The 24524-nt window shown below is 45.8% G+C and overlaps 2 protein-coding genes across 3 annotated transcripts in view; one reads left to right on the plus strand and one right to left on the minus strand.

Moving 5' to 3' along the window:
* The window catches only part of THUMPD3 (THUMP domain 3 tRNA guanosine methyltransferase), an 86136-nt gene extending 69927 nt beyond the window's left edge, over positions 1-16209 (plus strand). For both annotated transcript variants that reach the window (XM_078661679.1, XM_078661678.1), the window contains exon 10: positions 15492-16209. In XM_078661679.1, the coding sequence (XP_078517805.1) occupies positions 15492-15683 (192 nt within the window). In that variant the 3' untranslated portion in view covers positions 15684-16209. The remainder of the gene's footprint in view (positions 1-15491) is intronic.
* A 3596-nt stretch (positions 16210-19805) lies between these two features.
* LOC144783443 (uncharacterized) overlaps positions 19806-24524 on the minus strand; it is a 54904-nt gene continuing 50185 nt past the window's right edge. The window contains exon 4 of the mRNA XM_078662421.1: positions 19806-20137. Within this exon, the coding sequence (XP_078518547.1) occupies positions 19964-20137 (174 nt within the window). The 3' untranslated portion in view covers positions 19806-19963. The remainder of the gene's footprint in view (positions 20138-24524) is intronic.

Below are 24524 nucleotides of genomic sequence, written 5' to 3' on the forward strand. Positions count from 1 at the left end.
ACCTTCACTGCGCCGTTTTTTGAAGCACCTACCTCTGCATGATTATATTTAACTTTCAGTGCTACAACAGTGATTAAATAACTGATTTTTTGTAGACAAGTGAACTCTCTGTTTATTAGGGAAGCAACATAACTATTCTTCCTCTGTGGGAACTGCTGTTTTCTGTGATCTAACTGGCCCCGGTCAATATCTAGACACATCCAAACATGGCATTTTCAAATATCTTAAACCAATCTTTCCGCACAAACTGCTTCCAAACTGGTTACAGTACATTTTGGCCTACTGCCACGATTCTGAATTTAAAAAATATTAACACAATGCCCTATGACATCACTTAGTGTACTGTAGTAGCTTTAGTTGCACTTATATAGTGCTTCATATACTAGTTGAGGCGCTGAAGCGCATTTACAGATGAATAGCACACTACTTAATAACGGTTGCTGTGGCTTGATGTGCATCGTGGAAAAAGAAGAGACCAATTGGATGCCTCCACTTTCAGGTGCCAGTGTACGGATATCACAGAAGTGCCTGAGGGCAGTTGGTGGGGTCTATCTGGACATTGTTTTGGTCACATGTATGAATGGCAGAGGCCGCCTACATGGTGCATGCAAAGGTTTTTCTACACGAACGCGTGGAGTGTAACAAAGGAGAGAGACAGCTGTGGTAATGTCCACCATCCTTCGGGTGATGCAGTTTCGAGTGGGTGTTATCTTAAATTCTGTGTCATATATTTCTCTTAGTGGTACTGAGTGCAGTTGTGGGACACTAGTGAAATGAGCACTGTTTCGACCGTCTTCCTGAATTCCGTGTGAATTTTTGTTTCTCCCGAGAAATAATTCCATAGCTTGCTGCTTGTATGGAGAAGGAGGCTCCGCGGATGTTTTTCTTGGGTGGGTGGTTGTTCGTTTTAGATTGTGGCTTGTATCGTATATGGAAGGTAATGTAAAACATGTAGCTGAAGTTTTTTCATTAAACAGCACGTACTGACCTTGTTGCAATATTATGACAGTGTGTCAGCGTTTTGCTTTCAGTGAGTAATGCACACAGTATTAATAGAAAACGATGAAAGTGGGCGATTTAGTCAGCATGTTCATGTTACAAGAAATCCTCACGGGAAATGTGCTGGTAACCTGCAATCCTGGATTTGCATAGTTTTAGCTACAACCTTTTATATTTAGCTGTTTTTAGAATCCACATTTTATCACATAAATATCTCGGGATGTTTTCTGTGCTTCTGTTTTTATAACTTTAACATCAGCCAGCTTTCCTTTAAAACTGTAAACTATTTGGACGCACTAATGGGTTTAGCGTTAGTCGTTTCAGGCCATGTTCGTGAAGGACGAAGGCTTACGTGATTAATATGCCAACGTGTGCACATGCACATAACATATACCCCTATTTCCTGCGGACAAGAAGTTCACGCCGTATTGTTGCAGGCTGTGGGGCAGAAGAGATCACTCACGCAAGTTTTTCGGTATTTATTCTCCTGTAATATGTTTGAATTAGGGGAATCCGTCCGTCTAGGGTTGTACTTCTGAATATCTAGCTCTAGCTCTACAAAATTCAGCAATACGGTAAAGCCTGCGCGAAGTCGGTCCTACTTATTGTATCTGTACAACTTCGACTTCCACGCGAGTCTATCTGTATTCCATGGCAGATTCTGGGGCTGTTCCTAAACCTACAGATACTAACTTATGTGCACAACGTTCCACCTTACAGAGAGCCAAATGTACAGTTCACGACTAGTGCTTAATAAATAACGTGCAGGCAGAGCGACTCCAATTACGAAATTCTGCTGCCGTGCATTTTACGCATAATTATGGATTTGCCACATTTGCCGCAAAAGCTGTTGCAATTTTTTGCAGATTTTTACGAAAAACTCAAACAGATCGAGTGTTTGGAAAGAAGTGGCTGCACGTGTTGCAGGAATGGGGAAGGTCCTTAGCTTAGATTGACTGGTCAACTTTCTGTTGCTAATTAGTGTATTTTCCATGCGAGCTGGTAATAATGAGGCGAAACGTTTGCCCATACAGTGCTTGCATATGTAAATATGAAAAAATTACGAAGTAATACTATCACAAAAAATGCTGCAATACTCTGTCTTTTCTTGAGGCATTATTTAGTCAACACTGTCACTCAACTGGGTCATCCCCCTGTCACATAATTCCAGGGGTCTGGTATATAGGTGATATTCAGGAACTCTCTCCACATAACAGCCCAGGCTGCCCCACAGTTCCTTTCCACTTTCAGGACTTCCAGCTGCAGTACTAACCCTTCCCCAAAGGATACGTGTGGGAAATTCACATATAGCAGCAGGCAGATATATTACTCGCAGGGGCAGGCTCCAAGGATAGCTGACACAGAACCCTTCTCAGACAGCCCGGCATAATGCACAATATGTAGGGCGGGCAGTATCAGGCAGAGGAGTTGCACATTTAAAAAGCCTAGCAAAGGTTGGAGTTTCCAAGGAGTACAGATAAAGCGGTTTTGTTGTGAGAGATGGCCCAAGCCCGCAGATTCATCCAAACAATGCACGTCATTTAAACTCAGTGTGCAAGGCAGTTCGCAACCATGTCTACGGAGAATATACAGTGTGTGGTTGCAGCTTGTGAAATACAGGGCCACTTTTTTTTTTCATTAAAAGAAAACATTCTAACTCTGGGTCTAACTTTTTTATCCAGAAAATATTTTATCTCTTATAAAGAAAGTGTCACTTGGTAGCAGAACCCAGCGTTTCTGGATGTCCTTCGGGAGGAAGGACTTTATTGCATTAGCAACATCAAAAAAAGAGTGCTTTCTGTTTTTTATTTTTTTAAGTGGCTTCTGAAAACCAGCATTGGCAAAGCCAACAGGCTGTCAACCATTCGCCAAAGCTTATTTCGTTCATCAACATTTTTTTTTTAACAGACATACAAGAGGCCCGGTAGCTGTGCTGGGAATCTGCTGGTATATGTACATGTAAAGGCACACACTGCAACGTAAATCCCTAGCGAGGAGAGGAGTTGGCGTAACGGCCAGGGCGGTCGACCTTGAATCTTGGGAACTGGGTTCGAGGCTCGGCAATGACGTTGAACATCCTGTGATTCTGGGCAAATCACTTAATCTCCCAGTACCTAACAAAAATTAATGTGTCCTCGTGTAATGCAACTGGTGCTATGCTCTGATACCCGATTGTGGCCAAGTTTGCGCTATATAAACTCTATATAAAATAACCATTGGCGTAGCCAATAGGTCTTGCCTTTGGGACCTTATAAGTGTTAAGCCATGCAACCGTTGGTGTTGTTGCACTAAGGATAATGTGCTGCATATCTAAATACTTATAAGGTCCCAAAAGCGAGACCTATTAGCTATGCCAATGCTTGTTTCACAGGTCCTGGGCTACAGAATTGTTTTCTCCCCGTGCCCTATACTTATTACAAATAAATGTACCTGTCCTTCAGAGTGCTTGCCTGGTATGTCTTCAGCTGGCCCACCGTGGCCTAGGCAAGATGAACGTGCAGCATCCGGTCAATTATGTCAGAACGACTGCCTGTGCCTAAGACCATCATCTTCACTCAATGTCACTGATTCTGGTTGGATAATTGTGTCTGAGGCCTGCCGCCTGGCTCCCCTGGCTGAGCTGGGGTGAAGTGGGCTGTGACAGAGGAGATGCAGGATGAAATATCCGACAGTCTCATGCATGCAGAGCAAATTAAAAGTGTTTCTCAGTGCACCTTTTGCTTGCCTTGCTGCCTAGAAACAAAAGTGGCTGGTCTTAATTCTGCCCTTGCTGTTGTGCTTGTGACCCACCGCCCACTTCAGTCAGACCACCCCGCCTATCATTGTGCTGCATTGCACTGGCGGGCATCGCAACCCTAACTGCTGAGTCTGCCAACACTTTGGTGTTGGGGAGCAGGTGGACAGCAGGCACCGGCCGGCATGGTAAGCCGAGTAGTAAACGCTCACCTGGCCTGCACGGATTCAGAAGGGCACCAACCAGTACTTTGTTGATCTGCTGTGACCAGCCATCACCCGTCAAGGAGCTGGTAAGCAAAGGAGACAAAGAGACCGTTATCTTGGCTGGGCCCTTGCTGCTTATCGCCATGTATGTGCTTGGGGTAGAATACCTTGAGGCCTTCCATATTTGCAGATGCAAAGGCATGGGCACGTAATTGTGGCAGTCTTGACAATGATGGTGTTGTACAATTTGTGCATGCACAGTGTGGGCGCGCTTTCATGCATATCATTTTTTGTGCTCAAGTGCGTGTGCACACAAGTTCACTAATTAAAATATAAGGACTGTGAAGCATGTACAAATGGGAGGCTGTGCCCTTTCCTATACATTTGCATTTTCACATTTACACCGGCAGTTCTTCCGACTAACGCCATTTACAGGAGATCGTTTATTCTCACCTGTGTTATAAATATTTATATACACACGCCCACCTACTGAGATGACAAATAAATCTTTGAGCTGAAATACCAAGCAAAGAAGACCAATTCTCTATATTCATTAAGGGCACATCATAACAGACACAAAGTCATTTGATCCATTTACCTAAACCTAAAAGATATTTAAATCGGAACCTTTTGGTTCCTCCAGGTTTCAATCCCAAAGCAACGAAAACATGTAAATGCAGGACAGTTTTTATTTATACAACTTAGTTGTATAGCTGAGGGGATGTCTTTAAAAACTTTGCAGGCAGAATGTGGTTCAATATATTCATTTAATTTTAAAACATATATATTCCTTTTTTTTAATTTTTTTTATAAAATGTGTGTTAGAACTGGGATTTTCTGGTTGGCTAGGGCTTACGCCAAAGCCAGGCAGAAACCACCATTCTAGTCAGGGCAAGGGAGTCACACACCAAGATAACCCCTGCTCACCCCCTTGGTAGCTTGGCACGAGCTGACAGGCTTATCCCGGAGGCAATGTGTAAAGCATTTGCGCACGCACACAACAGCAACAACATCCTAGGCACACCACAAAAGGAACTCCACACAAAGTTATATAAAAATAACTTTTGTATTGTCAAAACACATCAGATAGTAATCACACAATATACATTGTGCCAACTGGCACGGGCAATATTATCAAGGGATTATTTACACCAGGACAGGGCCACATGAGCCACTGTCAGAATCAACACTTAGCAGAAATAGCACTTCTAGAACATAGAATAAGTGTAGTACAAAATACGGACCCCCAGCAAGACATTGACGTGCCTGCTCTGCTTCTGGAGGTACGGTCCAGCTTGAGGGGCATTGACGCAAAACTCGACAGCATGGCTGCTCAGCTGGACGGAGTGAGAGCGCAGGTGGCCACCCATGAGACGCGCATTGATGTGCTTGAGAATAGGCACACGGAGTGCTGTGAATTTCAGCAGGAAACCAAGACACATATCAGCAACTTGGAGAAAAGAATAGACGCCCTAAGCGCCAAGGCGGATGATCTTGAGGCGAGGTCCAGGAGATGCAATGTCCGCATCACGGGCATTCCAGAGACGACAGCGATGGGTAAAATGGAAACCTTTGTGACTGACCTACTGCACGAACTCTTTGATCCCAATCTGTCCCCGGTTTTCACTGTCGAAAGGGCTCATAGGACACTGGGGAAAAGCCGCCTCTGGGGGCCCCGCCGAGACCGATTCTGGCCAAGCTGTTAAACTACCAGGACAGGGACAACGTGCTATGACTGGCCCGAGAAAAGGGGAAAATATCGCACAAGGGAAACGTCATATCCTTCTACACCGACTTCACGCCCCTGGTTCAGGCGGCGCGCAAAGAGTTTCTACCTGCTAAGAAGATTCTGCTCCAAGCACAGATCCCCTACTCTCTTATGTATCCGGCGAAGCTTAGAGTGGTGCATGAAGGCACGACACATCACTTCCTCGATGCAGGCTCTGCTTTGAAATTTGCAAAACACATATGCAAGCCCAGATCGGGGAGGAGGTCGGACACTGGGACTGAATCAGTGAACCAGCTAAGTGACAATGATTGAATGGCAGACCTGTAGCGTCCTGTGGTAATAGTCGGCTGTAACCTATCTGACTGTCTGTATAGTTTGGGTCTCACGGGCTCAATTATGATCTCAGGTTGTTTTTTCTACTTAGCCGAATGCGACTAGGAGGGCAGATGCGTACTGTTTTCTTAATCTGTTTTGACATTTGCAGAAATAGTTCATTTAATGCAGCCACCCTGTGCAAACAGGGGTGTATTCTCGGGATGCCATGCCTCCGAGGGGTGTCTCCCACGAAACTGTTGATCTTCTGTTTTTGCGCCTATTTGGTGTTTCTACCTGGCGCGCTAGGGGGGTTTTTGACACAACCTGATTGGGGGGTTGATGTGGGTGGAGGGTGGGGTTGGGTCGGGTGTTTTTTGGTGTACTGCTGGGCACATTGCAGTGAGTACATACTGTTGATTTTCAGAATGCGTGTGGCAGGTCGGGTGGTGAGTGAATGCCAACTGTTTCTACATTTTAAATGGAAGTAACCCGGCTCCTGACATGGAACATTAGAGGCCTAGGCGACCACAGAAAATCAAGGCTCATGCACAGCTACCTCACTAGACACAACATAGATATCTGTTTTCTACAAGAAACACATATCAATTCATCCTGCTCCCCCAGACTTAAGCACTCCAGATGGGGCTTCTCATACTCAGCCATTTACTCTAACTATGCCAGGGGGGTAGCCATCCTACTGCGCCGTGGCGTGGATTGGAGGACCACATCGGTAGTGCTGGATGATGTCGGGAGGTATGTAGTTTTACATGGGGTCCTGCTGGGCAAGGAGGTGATACTGGTTGCCGTATATGGCCCGAATGTGGATGACCCGGAATTTTTCAGGGAGGTCTGGGCAAAGATTGATGTCACTGGCTGTTCCACTGTAATTTGGGGAGGCGACTTCAATGTTGTACTGGACGTGTCGATGGATAGACAAGGCGCTTCAAGACCCTTGCACCCACATGCACGTCAGGCCCTGTCAGATATCATGTGTGATGGTTTGTTGCCCGGATGTGTGGAGAGCTAGAAATGTGGATGCTCGAGTAGGCACCTGTATATCTGCACATCATGCGGCCTGGTCCAGGTTGGATTTTTGGTTAGTCTCGGCGGATGTCGCCACTTGGACCACGCGAGTGGACATACTGGCCAGGTCCCCGTCTGACCATTCCCCTTGCCTACTAGAACTAGCAATCCCAGGTAATCTGCGTGGCGCCTTTTCCTGGCGCCTCCCGCAGGATGCGTTCCTTGATGCGGCTTTCACCGAAGAAATCCGGCAGGACATAGTAGAGTATTTTGACACTAACACTGGTACAGTCAAGACAGATGCTGTGCTATGGGATGCATTCAAGGTAGTTATTCGGGGGCAGTGCATTGCGCGCAGGGCGGGGTCCTGAAGGCAATCAGAGATACACTGGCAAGGATTGAATGTACATTGCAGCTCCTAGAACGTGACTTCTGCGTGTCTCCTACACCCACACTAGCGGGCCAGATTAAAGACAAACTGCTAGAATTCAATGATGAAGCGCAGCGTGAGCTCAAATTTCTGGGGAAACAAGCCGAAGCCCGCAGATATGGGGAGGGGGACAGACCGAGCCGCACGCTTGCCAGGTTGATTCGTCCAATCCCCACACCGACGAAGGTACACACTATCATTGATCATACGGGGAGGGCACTGACAGATCAGCGGGAGATACTGCAGACCTTCACTGAGTACTACGCCACTTTGTACAAATCCACCCACACTACCTCAGACGAATCACTTGAGGCTTTTTTGGAATCCATAGCGCTAGTGTGGTTCAATAATGCGCACAGACAGTACATGGATCAACCAGTAACGGTGAAAGAGATTGCTGACACCATTAAAGCGCTGCCCCAAAACAAGGCGCCTGGTCGGATGGACTCACAGGCGCCTTCTATAAAACATACGCAGAGGAACTGGCCCCCCGCTTGCACGCCGTCTTTGTGGAGGCGCAGGAAGTGGGGATACTGCCGGACTCGATGAGGGAGGCTTTGATTGGCATGCTCCTCAAGCCTGACAAAGATGATAAATATGTGGACTCTTACCGCCCCTTGTCCCTCATAAATGTGGATGTGAAGATCTACGCTAAGATTATAGCCGATCGCTTGCAACCTCTGCTGCCCTATGTGGCTCTGCCGGATCAGTCGGGCTTTATACCAGGACGCTCCACCACGCACAATTTGAGAACGGTCTTCTCTGCGTTGCACTATCTTCACCCCGACACCCAGGCCGCCGTGGTGTTCCTGGATGCGACAAAGGCCTTTGACTCTTTGGAATGGTCATTCCTTTTCACCATTTTAACAAGAATGGGTTTCAGCCCCCTTTTTATAAACCTAATCCGCTTATTATATACCGCCCCCAGAGCCAGAGTACGACTGAATGATATGATCTCTGAGTCTTTTCTGATTTCCAGGGGCACCAGGCAGGGATGTCCATTATCCCCCCTCTTATTTGCCATTGCTATGGAGCCGCTAGCTGCTCGTATTCGCCAACACCACACGGCGAGGGGTATTGCCTTCAGTTCCCGTAGCCTCCTAATCTCCATGTACGCTGATGATGTAACTCTGTATGTACATAAACCAACTGAAAACTTAAACCCATTACTCCGCGAATTCGTCAAGTTTGGCGGCCTTTCCGGTGTCTCCATAAACTGGTCTAAATCAGTCGTATTCCCGCTCACCGATAACACCATGGAAGTACACTCAGATTACCCCCTCAGATGGGAAGCTGATGAAGTGAAATACCTGGGTGTCTGGGTGAGCAGGAACTTGCAGGAGCTCTGGAACCTGAACTTTGGCAGAGCGATCGTGTGGCTTGAGGGCAAGGTGGCGATCTGGTCCAAACTTCCTCTCTCCCTGGCAGGCAGAATTGCGCTGACAAAAATGATTGTATTGCCCAAATTCCTCTATCTTTTTGCTAATGTGCCGATCCCCTTGACACAACACTTTTTCACACGCTTGCGATCCAGCCTGCTTACACTTGCTTGGGTGGGGGGCCAGGCTAGAGTTTCATGGGCGCTGTTGACACTTCCGCTGCGAGAGGGTGGGCTGGGCGCGCCAGACATGCATTTGTATGCACTCTGTGCACAGGCCCAATACTTGCATTTTTGGATTTACCCCACCCCTTACCAGCCACATGTGGCGGTGGAGGCGGACATGGTCTCTCCGCTCCCTCTCAATGTGGCACTCTATTACAAAGCACCGAGGCCTACACAAGATGTAAACACGGCGGACATGCTTCGCTGGTCCTGGAGGGAGTTGCTGAAGCGATCCTCCATTCCCCTGTTGTATGCACCCGCGATGCCTCTCAAGCGTAACCCCATGATCCCTTCTTGGAGTCCAATAGTGGTGATGTTTCCCTGGCTGGCACCTCCTGCGCACGTTTTCGGACATATACCCAGACGGCAGGTTCCTGGAGATGCCCCCGGCGATACTGGAGAGCCCCGTGACATTCACTGATAAATTCACATACCACAAGCTCAGGGCTGCGTGCAGGGTGCTGGGGTGCTGTTTTCTGGAGGAGCCACCGCAATTAGTTGCACTGCAGACCATACTCACCAGGGCGTCCCGCAAAAAGCTTGTGACCAGGCTCTACAACTCAATGCAGGAACAATCCCCCTTGATGGTACCCAGATCGCAGCAATTGTGGGGAGATTACCTTGGGGAGCCGCTAACGGATGAACAATGGGCATTCTTTTGTGGGCAGCTGTTGGCATTATCCCCTAACTATAAACTCAGGCTGGTGCACTTCAAGTTCCTGCACAGATACTACCGCACTCCCACTTCCCTTCATCGCATGGGCCTCAGAGAGGATGATAGATGCTGGAAATGTGGGGCGGCAGTGGCTTCCTTCTTACATGTAGCTTGGCAATGTCCAGCGCTCTCTGAGTATTGGATCGAAATTTTCGGAGCAATAAACCAAATTCTTGGGAGGGATGACGCCCCGTCGTCACTGCTGGGCATCCTTGGCTGGGTTGCGGACACAGCGCCTGCGCACCGTAAGCTTCATGCGCTCCTACTGCTATACGCAAAGAGGCGGGTGGCTGTCACATGGGGGCGTAGGTCCAGACCGAGACTGAAAGACTGGTTGTCTGATGTGACATATGGCCATGCTCAGCTGGGGTCCTATTGGGAGTTGATGCCTGCTGCTGCACGACCGAGGGACATTTGGGAACCTTTCCTGCAATGGTCACGTAGCGGACAGTCTCCACCTGTGACATCTCCTGCCAGCCCGGTTGGGCACACATGACTTGCTAGGTGATTGTCCTGCCTGTTCTGCCCTGTCTGCCTGTCCCACCCATGAACACTGTAGCGTAAATGACCGCCGAATACGCTGGCGATGGCTGCCTAGCCTCCGACGTTTGATTTGCAAACTATATCTGGGCCTCCGCCCACATTGTCATCACTGCTGGGGGTACTATATGCTTGCCATCCCGACCATGCATTGGAATAATGATGTATTTATTTGCTTTTATACTCGCATTCTTATGGAAATATTTTCTTGACGTCTGCCCTGATGTACACCTATGTTACCGTTGGAAATGTTCAGCAAAATGAAAAATGGTATCTCCTTTAATGTTTTATCGATAGAAAGCACTGTAAAATTTGTTTATGCTCGACTGCACATTATTTGTGTTTTTCAAGATGTAACTGCTGCTTTCTCACTCTGATTGCATGGAAGAGGTGTGGCGCCGCGGCTAGGGCGGCTGACTCCGGCTTCTGGGGATCACGGTTCGATCCCCGGCACCGGCGGCAGATTAGCCCAGCACCATGTGACTCTGGGCAATAGCTTGCTTAATCTTCCCGACGGCCCCTAGCGCCTAGAGACCCTTACGGGTGATTGTGCGCTTTACAAATGTGGATTATTATTATTATTATTCAATAAAAACATTTTTTTTAAAAAAAGTGTAGTACAAAATAACAATTACCGACCACAGCCAGTAACCACTGATAACAGGTAGGTACACACTACGCAATACTAATAAACATAGGCCTAGATCACGCATAGACACATAACCTCTCTAGTATAACATACTAGGCAAAGCAAACTTCTAAGCATGAGCACCTTTGGAAGTATAACACAAGCATAAAGGCAAAGCACATTACGCAGCAATCGCATATAGGCCTAACCAGTAAAAATACAGTAGGCAATCTCCTCACTAGTCTAAAAATATTAGACTCTGCCTCCAAGAGAATAAATCACATTTATTGGCGTAACTAACATAAACCTACATAGGGAAAATAACGTCATAATCATAGTAACATCACATTGCGCAAAAATCACATTAGGCAATTACCATTATAAACATAGTAAAATCACATTGCGCAAAAATCACATTAGGGCCTAGCGCCCTACCCACATACCAGCCCCCTGGCCAACGGGCCATCCCAAGAAGGGGCTCAAATGCCCTGTATCCAGAATGTCAGGGCGCACTGCCACGCAGCGCCAGTCAGGGGTGCGCCACCGGCGCAGACCTAATCGTTGCAGCTGCCCACTACTTGCTGGGCAGCTGGGAACAACAACAGGGCCTAAACGTTGCAGCTGGCACTAAGTGCTGCGCAGCTGAAGAAGGCCTGGCACCTCTGTGCCATCTCTGTCCCTCCCAGGGACTCTCTCTTTCTCATTGCACCTAAACGGTGCAGCTGCCCACTACTTGCTGGGCAGCTGGGAGGAAAACTGCGACAGGGCCCTCACTGAACCTAGAAATCAACTGCGCCACCTTGGAGCCCTCTAGGCTCTATAATCATGATGAGGCAGAACATGGGGACAAGTACCTGGGCCCTTCAAAGGAACATAGCCCACGTTGGAGCCCCCCTCCTGGGGACTCGAAGCAACTATGCCCCCAGGAGCCTCTCTGCTCTAAACAAATCGCCCCCGCAAGGTAGAAGCCTCATGGGCTGGGAACAACTGGGGGGGCCCTGGAGCCTCTCTGGGCACGAGCGAAATGCCCCCTGAGCCTCGCAGGCTCGGCAGAAATGCGGCGGCGTTGTAGTCCCTCTTGGGGGACTCTAAATCGCAAAAATGCCCCCAAGGCGTTGGAGCAGCCCTCTATCAACCGGGGCCGCTCTAAGGAACCAAGACAACACAGGTAGGAGGGGGCGGGCATCGCAATGTGCCCCGACGCCCCCTCTAACTACAAATGGCCCCCGGAGCCCTTCGTGGGCTCCAAATCACTGGCAGGAGGGGCGGGCACCAGCAACGTGCCCCGTCGCCCCCCCCTGCTACAAATAACATCGGGCCCCACTCACCGGTTCTGGTATGCTGCCGGAGGCTGCGATGGCGGGGGCGGCAGGTCCTCCTCAGAGCTGCGACGGGGGCAGGCACGGCACTGTGCCTCGCGCCCCTCCTTCTCTTCCTGTAGGCTGCAGGCGGGCGGGCAGGCAGGCATCTCCGGTCTCCCTCCCGGGGGAAGACTGCAAAGGCGGCTCGGGCCGCGTCAGTAATTTCTTCACGGGCAGTGAGAGGGGTAGGCACCCTTGCAGCTCTCAAATTACAAATAAAGGGCAAATATGCGGCGTGGGCAGCCGCTTGGAATCTAAGTAATAAAAATAGCGGCCAGGTCTCTGGCAGTGCAAAATGCAGGGTGGGCACCTGCCTGGAACATAAAACGCTCCCAAGCGCAAGGGGGATAATTACAGCGCTCCCCAGGCGCTAGAAATCAAGCCCAGGGACACTGAGAGGGAGCCCAACAGCTCCTAGCCAGGGAGAGTCTTGCAGCCCTCCCAGGCCAAGCATAAAGGGTCCAAAGAAGAAGTCCTCCAGGGATCATGGGGCTGGGCAGGGCCCAGGGAGGCAAACCTTCCCCTGGGCCCCAGCAGCAGCATGCCCCTGGCAGATTCGAGTCAGAAACAAGAACATTTTGTAAGGGGACACAGCCCTTTTTTATACAGTCCAAACCTTTGTCTAAAGGTGCAGGGTGGGGGCAAAACCAGGTGCAGCTGGTTTGGGAGCACTCTTGATGAGCTCAGCCACCCCTCCCATTCACTAGTCAGGCTAGGGTCATCAGTCGCACCACAGGGGGCGGAGCCAGCATTGTGTGGGGAAAGCCCAGCCCTATTCAGGTCCCAGGTGCACCCTCCCCTCACATCAGCATGCTAATCTCTCCACTCACTACCGGGCAGACCCATCCAGCCAGCTCCAGCCAATCACGTGCCAGCACACTCACTACACACGCACACCCATGTTTAGAGGTGGCACTTCCCCACTAGACACATTCACGCCGCACACATCATTGCGCAGCATTCAATCTCACAAGTTCGCACATACCAAACTCGACCCTGCACTCCCCACACATCAGGAACTACCATGGTCACACATATTCCCCATGCATTCCTATGGGAGGGCAGGTCACTCTTACACATACACAGAGAGCTCACGCACTTTACACTGTACCACAGTGAAAAAGAGCGCAGTGGCCTAAAATCACCAACACCAGGTTACAGAAATAGGCCAGGAAAAAGCAAAAAGTTTCGGGGTGAACCTGCCAAAAAGGGCCAGGTCCAACAATGTGCATTGAAAATATTATCACACATTTGCCTTGCAATATAAAACATTGGTAAATACAAACAGTACTTGTAGTTTGGATTGGTAAACATAAAATGATTTATCCCTGTGAACTGTTTTTCTATTTTGCCCTGAAAAAACCCTGTTTCCTACCCTGTGCAGCTGGAGGGCTGGATGGTGGCATATGCCAACCGGTCTACTTCCATAAACGGCAGGGGATGAATGCTGAGGCTAGAACTTTCCCACTGCTGCCTCTCTGTAACCCAAAACTCAAATAGAGCCGTAGCAGAAGGCAACGGACTGTGTTGCTAGTGCTTAACTTGAGCCGGTGGTTGCAGAAAAAGCCCACGCCCACCAGCACTCATTTTTGGGGACCGTTACTTATTTTTGCTCAGCGAAATTTCATCCAGAGCCACAGAGAGAAAAATACAAAAGGGAGAAAGAAAGAGACAGAGAACGATGGAAAAACAATGACAAAAAGAGAAAGTATGGGTGAACAAGAACCTGCCAGAGTGATTTAAAGAGTTAGTGGTGTCTAGTGGTAGATTAAAGAGGCATGAGGTAGAATCAAGACTACGCAGCCTTGGTATTTGGCAACCCAACCTTCGATGGCTCTGGACACGTTCTTCTAAGCTAAGGTTTGGGCTCCGTCACTTATTCTTTTACAAATTAAGCACTGGTTGGTATCCTTCATAAATCACATGCAAACTTCCATTCTCCCCTGTCGGAGGTGTTTGTATCCTTCCACACTAGTACTATAGAAATTGGAAGCCTCTATGTGAGTGGAGATTAGTGCGTTCTCATCGCTTTGGCTAAAGTGTGGGTCTTTTCTAATGAGGTATTTGTTCTAGTAAATTGTCATGGTTTTAGGAGCTTTTAAAAGTATTCCTCTGAACTGCTATGGAAATATTACTGTGGGATTCCCACTTAACAATGGGGAAATCATCAGAACATGTAAGTCTATGAAACATACCAACATCGAAGAACTGCAGATAAAGGTAAGTAACTTATTTGATCCTGAAGATACACTATTAAAGAACATTATCTATTTGGAGTTTTCCCATTTGATCTCAGGGTTTCTCAAATCCTTATCTATGGTAACCGCTTCCCTGAGAAAGTCAGGCATTCATAAACTCTTACAAAAGTTGTTGAAGTGTGAATTAATAATTCCTCAACTGCACACAACCTTACATTCACCATCATACAGCTTTCCAGGTGATGTCTCGCTCATATGTATAGTAGGTATACAACTTAACTATTCTAGCGCTCTAAATTCTCAAAGCACAATTGATTTCAGTTGTTTCCAGAATGCACATGGACTTGAGTGTTTGCTGCCTTCCCTTCTTCATGCTTGTACCTTGAAATTGAAGAGCAAATAGTTTACAAAGGGACGATCAAACCCAGCCAGGTTTGTTTTGTGACCAGATGGCCAATACCTGAATTCAAGGTTACAAAATTGTTTAACTTCAAAACAGAACTTCACATCTCACAAATGTATTGTTGGGTGTGTTGCTGCTTTATCTAGTGATGCTCACCATTATGCTAGGACTTCAGCTGCTTCAGAATCATCTGTGCCCTGCAGTTGCGTGTAGGATTTCTTACTGTGCTTATACGCTTAGAATGTACAATGCTTCTACCTCATAAACTCCCTGTTGCTTCCAGTCCTGCCTGGCTGATGCTTTCCAGAAGTCTGACAATGCAATAATTAATTAATTTCCCTCAACCAATCCATTGATGCAGACTCAATCCTTTTGTAATAGTTTTGTTATAGTATTTGTACAGCACTAGATAACCTTGTGTGGCCCTGAAGCGTAGTCCTGGGCAGTGGGGTAAGAGGCTGCCCTACCTAGTGTGCATGATTGTGGTATTGGGATAGTGTGCCCTATATGGGAAGCCCTAGTGGCGAGAGGAAGAGTACATAAAGTGTGATGTGCCCTTGTTCTTTCCAATTCTTTCATGTAACTGCCCGCCTCGTTGTTTTTGCAGGCCTTGTCCCAGACTGGACACTTGTGGCGCAAGTCTCATACCGTCTGGGTGAACGTCGGTGGTCTTCACGCGGGTGTTTTTCTTCTGAGGCGCACAAGCAACAGTCCCACTGGTGGCAGCGCAGGAAAGCAGGAGAAGAGAGCTCCAGTGGTCCCAGTACAAGGTGGCGAAGGCGACAAAGCTGATGAGTAGGTGCCCTGTGTGCTAAAAGCAGATACTGCTGTATTCAGCACAAAGGCCCGCGCTTTTCCCGGACATCCCCTAAACTGATTTGGAGAAAAGTAACATGTACAGAACAGAAGAAGTTTAAAAAGTTGTTAAATGCCAAAAACACTGTCAAGCAAGCCGTTACAATTTTCATTTATTTCTTAACAAATAATATTTATTTTTGGTCTTATTTTGTTTCAGATTGAAAAACAAAACATTTGTTTTAGGGACTAAGCACTTAACAAACAAAAAAGGTTATTCTCCAGGAAAACACCTCAAGGTGATCTAAAGATTTCGCATTTAAAAAAGTTTTTTATGAGTAACACAATTTTTTACATTATATTTAAAAACAACTTCAAACGAGGTCGTCACTTATCTTCGTGTGTAGACCTTCTGGTATTTGCAGAAAATAACGCTCTGCCCTAGCTCAGGTAGACTTTCATTAACACTACTGTATGTTAGACAGTTCTACTTTTTGTGCCGGAATTGAAATTAAAAGTTTATTGTGCAACGTGTTTTTGTATACTTTTGGAGACAGGTCTGAAAATAGCAACCACTTGATATTTTGCAGTTCAAACTGTTTTGTGGACTTCTTTTGGTGGCTTCTGGTGTGATAGCGAGTTGTGGAAAACCTCCCTTTGACATCCTCCGCACCTGTCCAGTTCAGACCTCTTCACAGTTTTCGTATCTTTAATGGCCTGGGAAATCACATTCACCAAAGTAGGCCAGCTCACAATATTACTTGCTACTCTATGCTTAGTGTAAAACGAATTTGCCTGCATCTTGGTTTTCTGCAGAAGCAAAAGAAGGAACGAGGGAAGAAACGATGGAAGTGCCTGCACTGTCATGCCCTGACTATGCAAATTATAGAGGGGGTGGGGGTCCTCAATCACTGTATTGCAGTGATTACAAAGAATCCCGAAAGCCTCTGCACGACAACAGCTCCACACTTATCTACGCAGCCACATCTAACCAGCAATTCATTGGTTTCCCACGCTAGACGTTGAACTTCAAGACCCTCTGCATCTGCCATAAGGCCATCAATGGCAAATACCCAGCTTTCATCCAAGTAAAACTAAACAATATTTACCAGAGACACTTCTTTCGAAGTCCGCACCTTAGCTGCCTATCTCTTCTTAGAAGAAGCTAAGCTCTGGAGTTCGCTTTTGGAGAAGATGAGAACTCCTGGGGCTCTTATCTTCTGGAATGCTGTGAATAGTTATCGCTTCCCAAGTGATGCCCCAATGACCAGAGTTAATCACTTCAAGTGACCCGGAGAGAGAAATAATAGTGCCTATTCTGTCCCTGCCTGCAATCTGATTAACATTTATTACGACTGCGAAATGCCTCAATGTCGCAGCCATCTTGAGCTGGTGCCCTCGCCCCTGAGGCTGTCATACAAGGATTCAACCACCGGCCACATGATCCCGCCAAATGCTAAACCCTCTGAGGATCATCCTGGTTTTAGCTATCTGCACAGAAAAATGTTTCTTTGCTCTGAAATGCACTGTCATATGAGGCTGACAGTGTCTTTTAAATCTTTTTAAAGCTGGCTTAGCATTTACATTGAAATAGCCCTTTTTCTAAGAACATGCCAACAGCGTGAATTTAAATTTTCTGTATTGCAACTACCATGTCCTTGTCAACTTCCTCCCAACGGGTATCACCAGGCCATGCTCAAGTCCTTGCTCTGCCCGCATGTTGATTCACACTCGGTCCTCCGGGCCCTTACAATGGAGTTTACTCTTTGTGTGTTGACTGATCACTCTTTAGATCTATTTGATTTCTTTGGAACGCACTCACTGTTTGTGGATGAAGCCCATATAACCTTGTATGTATTAACATTGGATCTTCATGGGCAGGGTCTGCTGTCGATGGGTTGCGCCATTATCAATTACGGTGGACCTACAAACCCATGGATCTGTAATACTTGATCAATTTCTAAGCGTGCACCTCTTGCAATCCTGGACTAGCTCTTAAAACGTACACCATGTCGGTTGTACAATATGCATTCCTATAGGTGTCCCCTCACTGCTAATCATAAAGTGTGGCAGATTGTATAATCCCCAATACTTCGGGTTATTCTCTGCCACACGTGGGGTGACCCCTCAGGTAAATACAATGACAGTTGGCATTATGTCCATTACCATAGGTTTCTCCCTATGTCAGGATGTTAACTCTTGATGTATGTTCTGTAGACAAGGGTATATTTCCCAATAAAATAGATTGCGGCCATACCTGGGTGGACGCCTCAAAGCATACGTTAAACATGGTCATAGAGGTTGCTCCTTTTTCTCCCCTTGGGGAAACCATCAGAACATATTCCATGGCTAGTTGTATAAAGCCCATTCCTATAGGGGGCTCCTAAACCATTCCTGGTTAGCCTGCTGAGCATAAACAATAGTTGATGCAAGACTGAACCGCCCAATATAGCACCCTTCGCCTCTGTACACATCCTTAGGCATCACATTTATTGTGCTCAAATTGTATAACGCCGTTCGCTCCATCTATGAGAGGTACCTGCATGCATGGCAGCCACTCTTCCCACACCTTTTCCTACATCAATGCGAGAGCGCAGCTACAATCTTGCGACTATACAGGTTGAGCAGTTTGGCAAATACGCAACACTTAAACAATCCCCACTTACCATGATGCATGTGCTCACTTCACTACCCATCCATACAGTAACATTCAGTGTTTAAACATCTTGGCTCTCATCCTTTTTCGTATGAAATCCAAGCTTAAGAGCAGCAACAAAAAAAGACATACACTATATTATGCAGTATACACTATATAATACACGAACCAGCAGGGCACATGAGAGGCGCACACTTTATCATTCATGGAACTCACAAGAAGTTGTGTCCAGCCCATCCGTTAATGCACTGCGGAGTCTCATCAAGTTTGTGAAGCTGTACCTACAATACATGACAGTAGTGGCATGCTGATGTTCTTTAGTCCCTTTCCATCGTAGATCTACCCTGCTCTTACTGTGATCAGCCTCCTCCCTTTAAGCTGGCTCTAACAAAAATCTATCAATTTTCATGCTACCGTCTACAAAGGACTATATGCCATCTCCGTCTTACTTTAATTTTGTATTGCCTCGAAGTTTAGTTGGCAAAAGAGTGCTGACCTAAATATTGCTATTACACAACTTACAAAAAACAGATGAATGGTAATAAATATATTTTGCTAACTGTCCCCACCACCCGTCTGTAGGTTTATGATCCTATTCTCAGTGAGGACGGGATGGTCATCTCTCATGGAGCTATCAGCTTCTGACACTCTAAGCTGTTAGGTTTTCTGCACCTGCTTTTGAGGAGGTCAGGGCAAGTTTAACAGATTTGTAGGAACTTCTAAACATTATTTCCCCCGTCATCACCTGCCCAGGCCACAAGCTGAATACGTTTTTGATCAATTCGATGTCAGTCTGGAATATCACAGCAGGTTACAACTCCCACTGAGTGTGTCTGTGTCTTTCCTAGCCAGGACATGAGCTCAGTGCTCCTATTTTGTAAAGTTAGACTATGGCGGAGGAAGTAAGTGGTAACAAAAATTACAGATCCATTAGTTTTATTTTTAACCAGTTATATGGGGCCATTGTATCTATCGAGGAGCCTTACACAAAATGTAGAATGAGCTCACAGGCAGTTTCTACTTATGTAAGTGGAGGTGGTGTAATCAAATGGATTTGCGTCTGCTCACAGTTTATTTCTTTGAAGCTGTAAGACTTAAATTTACAACCACTGGCCTATTTGCCCTTTCGTAACTGTTCAACGATTGAGCTAGATCCTTGATTGCAGGGTAGGTATCGGTGCCCTGTGGCGAAAAGCATGCTCATGTCTCTTATTTTTTAACCAGCATAGTAGCATTCATGGAACTTAAGTTAAATATGTTATTCTTAGTTTCAATAAACTGTGGATCTTATAAACAGCATTTCCCCAGTACCACATTGTGCTGTGCTTTCTGAATTGATCATCATCATTTATAGAGCATAGTGCATTTTTGTGTAATTAGGTTTAGCAAATCCTCGTTACATTCATTGATAGAGGTTTATTGTAGTGCAACTCTACACTTGGTAGGTGGTGCACAAGCAAACAACTGTTATTACTTAATTCCTTCAAATCTAGATAGCAGTGGACTGTTCGTCCAAGCACCCACTAATGGCTGTGGTTGGACATCAGCGGGTTTGTCTTCTACATCTGTGCTGTAGTCTGTTCCTCTAGATGTGCTGCTCTACCACTGGTAGGAGGTCCAAGGCTTTGTCAGCCCTTCCCGTAAGGCTGCAGGTCCGCGCAGCCGCATGGTTGATGTAGAAGTTTCCGTTTCCGCTCAATGCGCTGGAGGGTACTTTTGACTCTGTCTTTGCGAAACACTTGCCACTGCAGTTCTCCCGTAAGCTGCTCCCAGAGGTCTTTGTCGCTGGGGTATGGGCGCTCCTACAATAGAGACAGAGTAGCTAAGATGCAGTTGGGAGTAACAACAAAATATTTAGACATAAGATTACACAATTTTCTATGTGTTTTATTGAAGGAACTATTTAATTTAGTTGAAGTATGCAATTTCATTGGCTGACTATTGGTTTACCAGTTGAAGTGCACAATTTAATTGGCTCTTTTTGACCAAATGAACAGATCAGGTTCTGTATTTTCTGCAATATGCGACAAGAAAAGGGAAATTATGTGACACTATTAGTTCACTATTTTGTGATTTTAACATATAACCCTCACACACACACAGGAGGCGGCCATGTTGAGGATAAGGCACTGGACTCTCTCACACTATACCTCACTTTGGTATAGTATATACGGAGCCAGCTTTCTACACAGCCATGTTGAGGATGAGGCACTGGGCTACTGAAGGCCTAACATCCATACAGTGATCACTCGCCATGGAGGAGCTCAAGTACTCAAGGGAGACTGGCTGACTAATGTGCCTTGGAACAATTACAGCACATGGGCCATATCTGGTGAGGAAAGATACTGTTTGTCAATTCATATCCTCACTATCTCTTCCCCGAACAATACACACCGGTCTGTAGTGCCTGCGCCACAAGATTCAAAAACATAAAATCACCCTGCTGCTACTTTTTTCTTTTGATGAACATTTTCTCTAGGCTGGAGAGTATGAACTTTGCCTGAACCACTTCCTGGAGTGTTTGTTTGGAACCCTCCACGGCTAACTTTCCTTTCTGTTTTCATGTTTACCATTACCATGTAATTTTATGTTAGAGATGATAAAAAGAGGAAAACAGGGGTTGGGCCCACTGGGAAAGAGGGTAGGTCGGGCCTCAATGAACTATATAACTGGGGGAGTTTACCTAAGCCTCTATTGTAAATTAAACAATGAATGTTTCTTGAGGATAAACATAAATTTTTTATTGGTCTATCCTGGCATTAAATTCTGCCAATTTCTTTCAACTGATTTTTTGATTTTTTGATTTATATATGTAGACTAGACAAAATTCGTCATCAACTTCATGTGTTGCCATATAACAACATTTTACACAAGTAGAAAAAATCATGAGTATTTACAATGAGATAAACACATTAGTGAACATATAATACAATAGACAATTACAGTGTGCTCACAATTTCAATAAAACATGGAACTATTACTCATTATTGGAATCTCAGTACTCAATACAAGACCAACAGTTAGAAAAAAATCTTAGACAGTGTATCAACCCGATACAATATCAATCCGCTTCTATGCAAATCAGATTCATGTATACTAATTAGCTTATATCCTTCTGACTTGCATAGAAGCGGATTGATATTGTATCGGGTTGATACACTGTCTAAGATTTTTTTCTAACTGTTGGTCTTGTATTGAGTACTGAGATTCCAATAATGAGTAATAGTTCCATGTTTTATTGAAATTGTGAGCACACTGTAATTGTCTATTGTATTATATGTTCACTAATGTGTTTATCTCATTGTAAATATTCATGATTTTTTCTACTTGTGTAAAATGTTATATGGCAACACATGAAGTTGATGACGATTTTTGTCTAGTCTACATATATAAATAAAAAAATAAAAAAATCAGTTGAAAGAAATTGGCAGAATTTAATGCCAGGATAGACCAATAAAAAAATTATGTTTATCCTCAAGAAACATTCATTGTTTAATTTACAATAGAGGCTTAGGTAAACTCCCCCAGTTATATAGAGATGATAAAAAGACATTTCCCTTCTGCAGTGAAGAAGACTTAAAGTTTAATGCCTCATTGTTCTGATATTAATTTGATTTTGCTACATAAGTGCAACTATCCCATCTTCTGTTCCTGGGACAAAATAGCTGCCCACTTTGGAAAGGTGGTTCCAACTAAAATATGGATAAGCCAATAGCTAAAACCTATGCGAAATCTACTGGATTTGACAATGTTTTCTACATGTTGCACAGCAGCACGGCTTATAGGAAAAATTATATTTTAAATGCTATGACGCCCCCAGCGTTGACTGCGTCATATGGCTTTTTTCCCCTTTAAGCCATTTTGCTTTTCACCCTGTACTGCTGTGCAATATGTCTAAAAACAGTGTGTAGGGGCAAGCAACATGAGGGCCTAGAGTGGGAAACAAAGAACGGGCAGCAGGAGGAGTGCAGGAAGTTGGTGATGAGAACTACTAGGACAATTAAAGCACCCACAAGGTGCAAAGGGCTAGGATTCCCTGGCCTTGGAGATTATTATAACTGTCTAAGCGAGTTGAGGAATGGATGCAAAGACAATCAAGCAAGCTTTGGGCACATATGGCTCAAGCAGTAGAAAGCCAGAGTCTGAGATGTGATTTGGTCACACAAACACATTGGACTCCGAAGATTATACTTCAGCCAGATCAAAGGCACTCTTCTGAAGGTATTTGGCTCTGTCGCGTATCATATTTTCCTTCTGTACACACACATCTCTATTTCAATAAATACTTTATACCTGTGCTCGACCAGTACACATTAAGGTTATGGCAGCATTGTAGAATTAGAGATTAAAAGTTGACAAGATCAGATCCTTTGAAAATTGCAAGCAAACGTACTGCCTATCAGAAGAAGAATATACAGATTTTACCATCTGACACATTAGGCAGTATAGGGAAGCGTCTACAAGGGAGAAGACAGACTTTGAAAAGATGATAGCCACATTTTCGGGAAGTTAGAGTGTTGGGTCCATCCTGGATAGTATGTTAACCCCTCCACAGACAGCGGTGAAATGACCGGAAGTGACCAGGTGTGTGAACTCCCAGTTCTAGTCACTGGGAGATCCAACGGACAGTGGGGGGAGGAATGGGGGAAACAACAGACAGCAGAAGTAGGACAGGGTGGTGAAACTATGGACAGTTGGTTGGGGAAACAGCGGGAGGAGGGCAGGAGTGGTTAAACAATGGGCAGTGGGTGAAGAAGCAATAGACCATGGGAGGAGGGCGTGGAAAGCAACAGGAGGAAGCAGTAACAGCGGGAGGACGTTGGTGTGAGGGCAAGACAATGCAGACACATGTACTCTGTAAGAATGCATATGCAAAAGTAGAAACAGCATCTGCATGAGCCTGCGGGTAATGGAAGGATAATGGCTGCAGACAGGACGCTGTACTTGGTCCATGCTCCACAGCGGGCACACACAGGAAGCCACAGAAGAAAGCTGGAGGTGAGGAGGAGGTAATTCCCATAAGCAATTTAGGGAACAAGAGTGATGTAGAAGTCAACCAATGGTAAGTAATGGGCAAGCTCTAAGCCTGTTTAAGATTTTTTTGTTTGTTTACACGTGATTTTGCAGGGGCTGTGCAGGCAAAGCTCAAAAAGGTAGGAAGAGCAGCAATTACGAATCCAGTGGCAATCTTTTGGCGGAGGTTTGATTGAGGATTCCAGTCATCAGTTTCCTGATTCCCGCAGCTTACTAGAGGTTTCCAACTGAAACAAACTATTGCTGAAGTAAAAAATACCCGCCCTTTATTAATGAACATGTATCAACAAAGCCTAATTGTTCTGGCCTTGACAAGCATTTGAAGTGTCAATTTTCCCCTCATGCAAATGTGATGGAAATTTAAATGATAAAATAGTTTAAAAACCTGCTGTAACAAGGTGTTTGGTATATGCTTTAAAGGAAAAACAGTAAAAACTGGATAATCACGGCACTAGGCTTATGAGTTCAGTCTTCGGAGTATCTAAAGTGAACCATCACAGTGCTTTGCCCAACAGGGGTTGTGTAATACAGAGGGTGCACTGTCCCACATAACTAGGCGGGCGAGGCACAGAGTGAGACAGTGCTCCCTATTATGGTCATTGTACTGTTCAGAATAAGGCACAAACACTTGGCACCCTGAACAGTACAATAGTCAAAGGCAGACCGGCTCTTTCAAACTACCGGTCTGTCTTCCACCTGCAGTTTAACACCTGGCTTCAGTACAAAGGGGGACATAGATCTCCTTGCAGGAAGGTGCAGTAAATAACTGTACCTGCCAGCGTAAGGATGCCTGGAGCGGTCCCTGGGACCCTCTTTGCTCCCTTGCAAAGGGTGCTGTCAGTGGGTGCATATTCAGTAAACCTCCTGACGGCTTCTTGCCCTTGAGTCTCCATCTGTAATCTGGTGCCGATGCAAAGGCTTCCTTATTTTGCATGGGGTCACACCCCACGTAAACAAGGGTGTGCACCCATGAGTGTCTGCTGGTGCATTCCATATTACAGAAGGGACCGTGTAAAATGGCAGACAGACGTGGCAGAAGTATTACATCTTCGTTTTGACTGGAAGGTCCTTTTGCACCACAATACTGATGCTATTTTAACTCACAGTAAAATGATGCAGCTAATGGTTAGTCATTGTTAGTTATTGCTACAAGGT

This window comes from Lissotriton helveticus, chromosome 9 (genome assembly GCF_964261635.1).
Source record: "Lissotriton helveticus chromosome 9, aLisHel1.1, whole genome shotgun sequence".
NCBI classification, from domain to species: domain Eukaryota; kingdom Metazoa; phylum Chordata; class Amphibia; order Caudata; family Salamandridae; genus Lissotriton; species Lissotriton helveticus.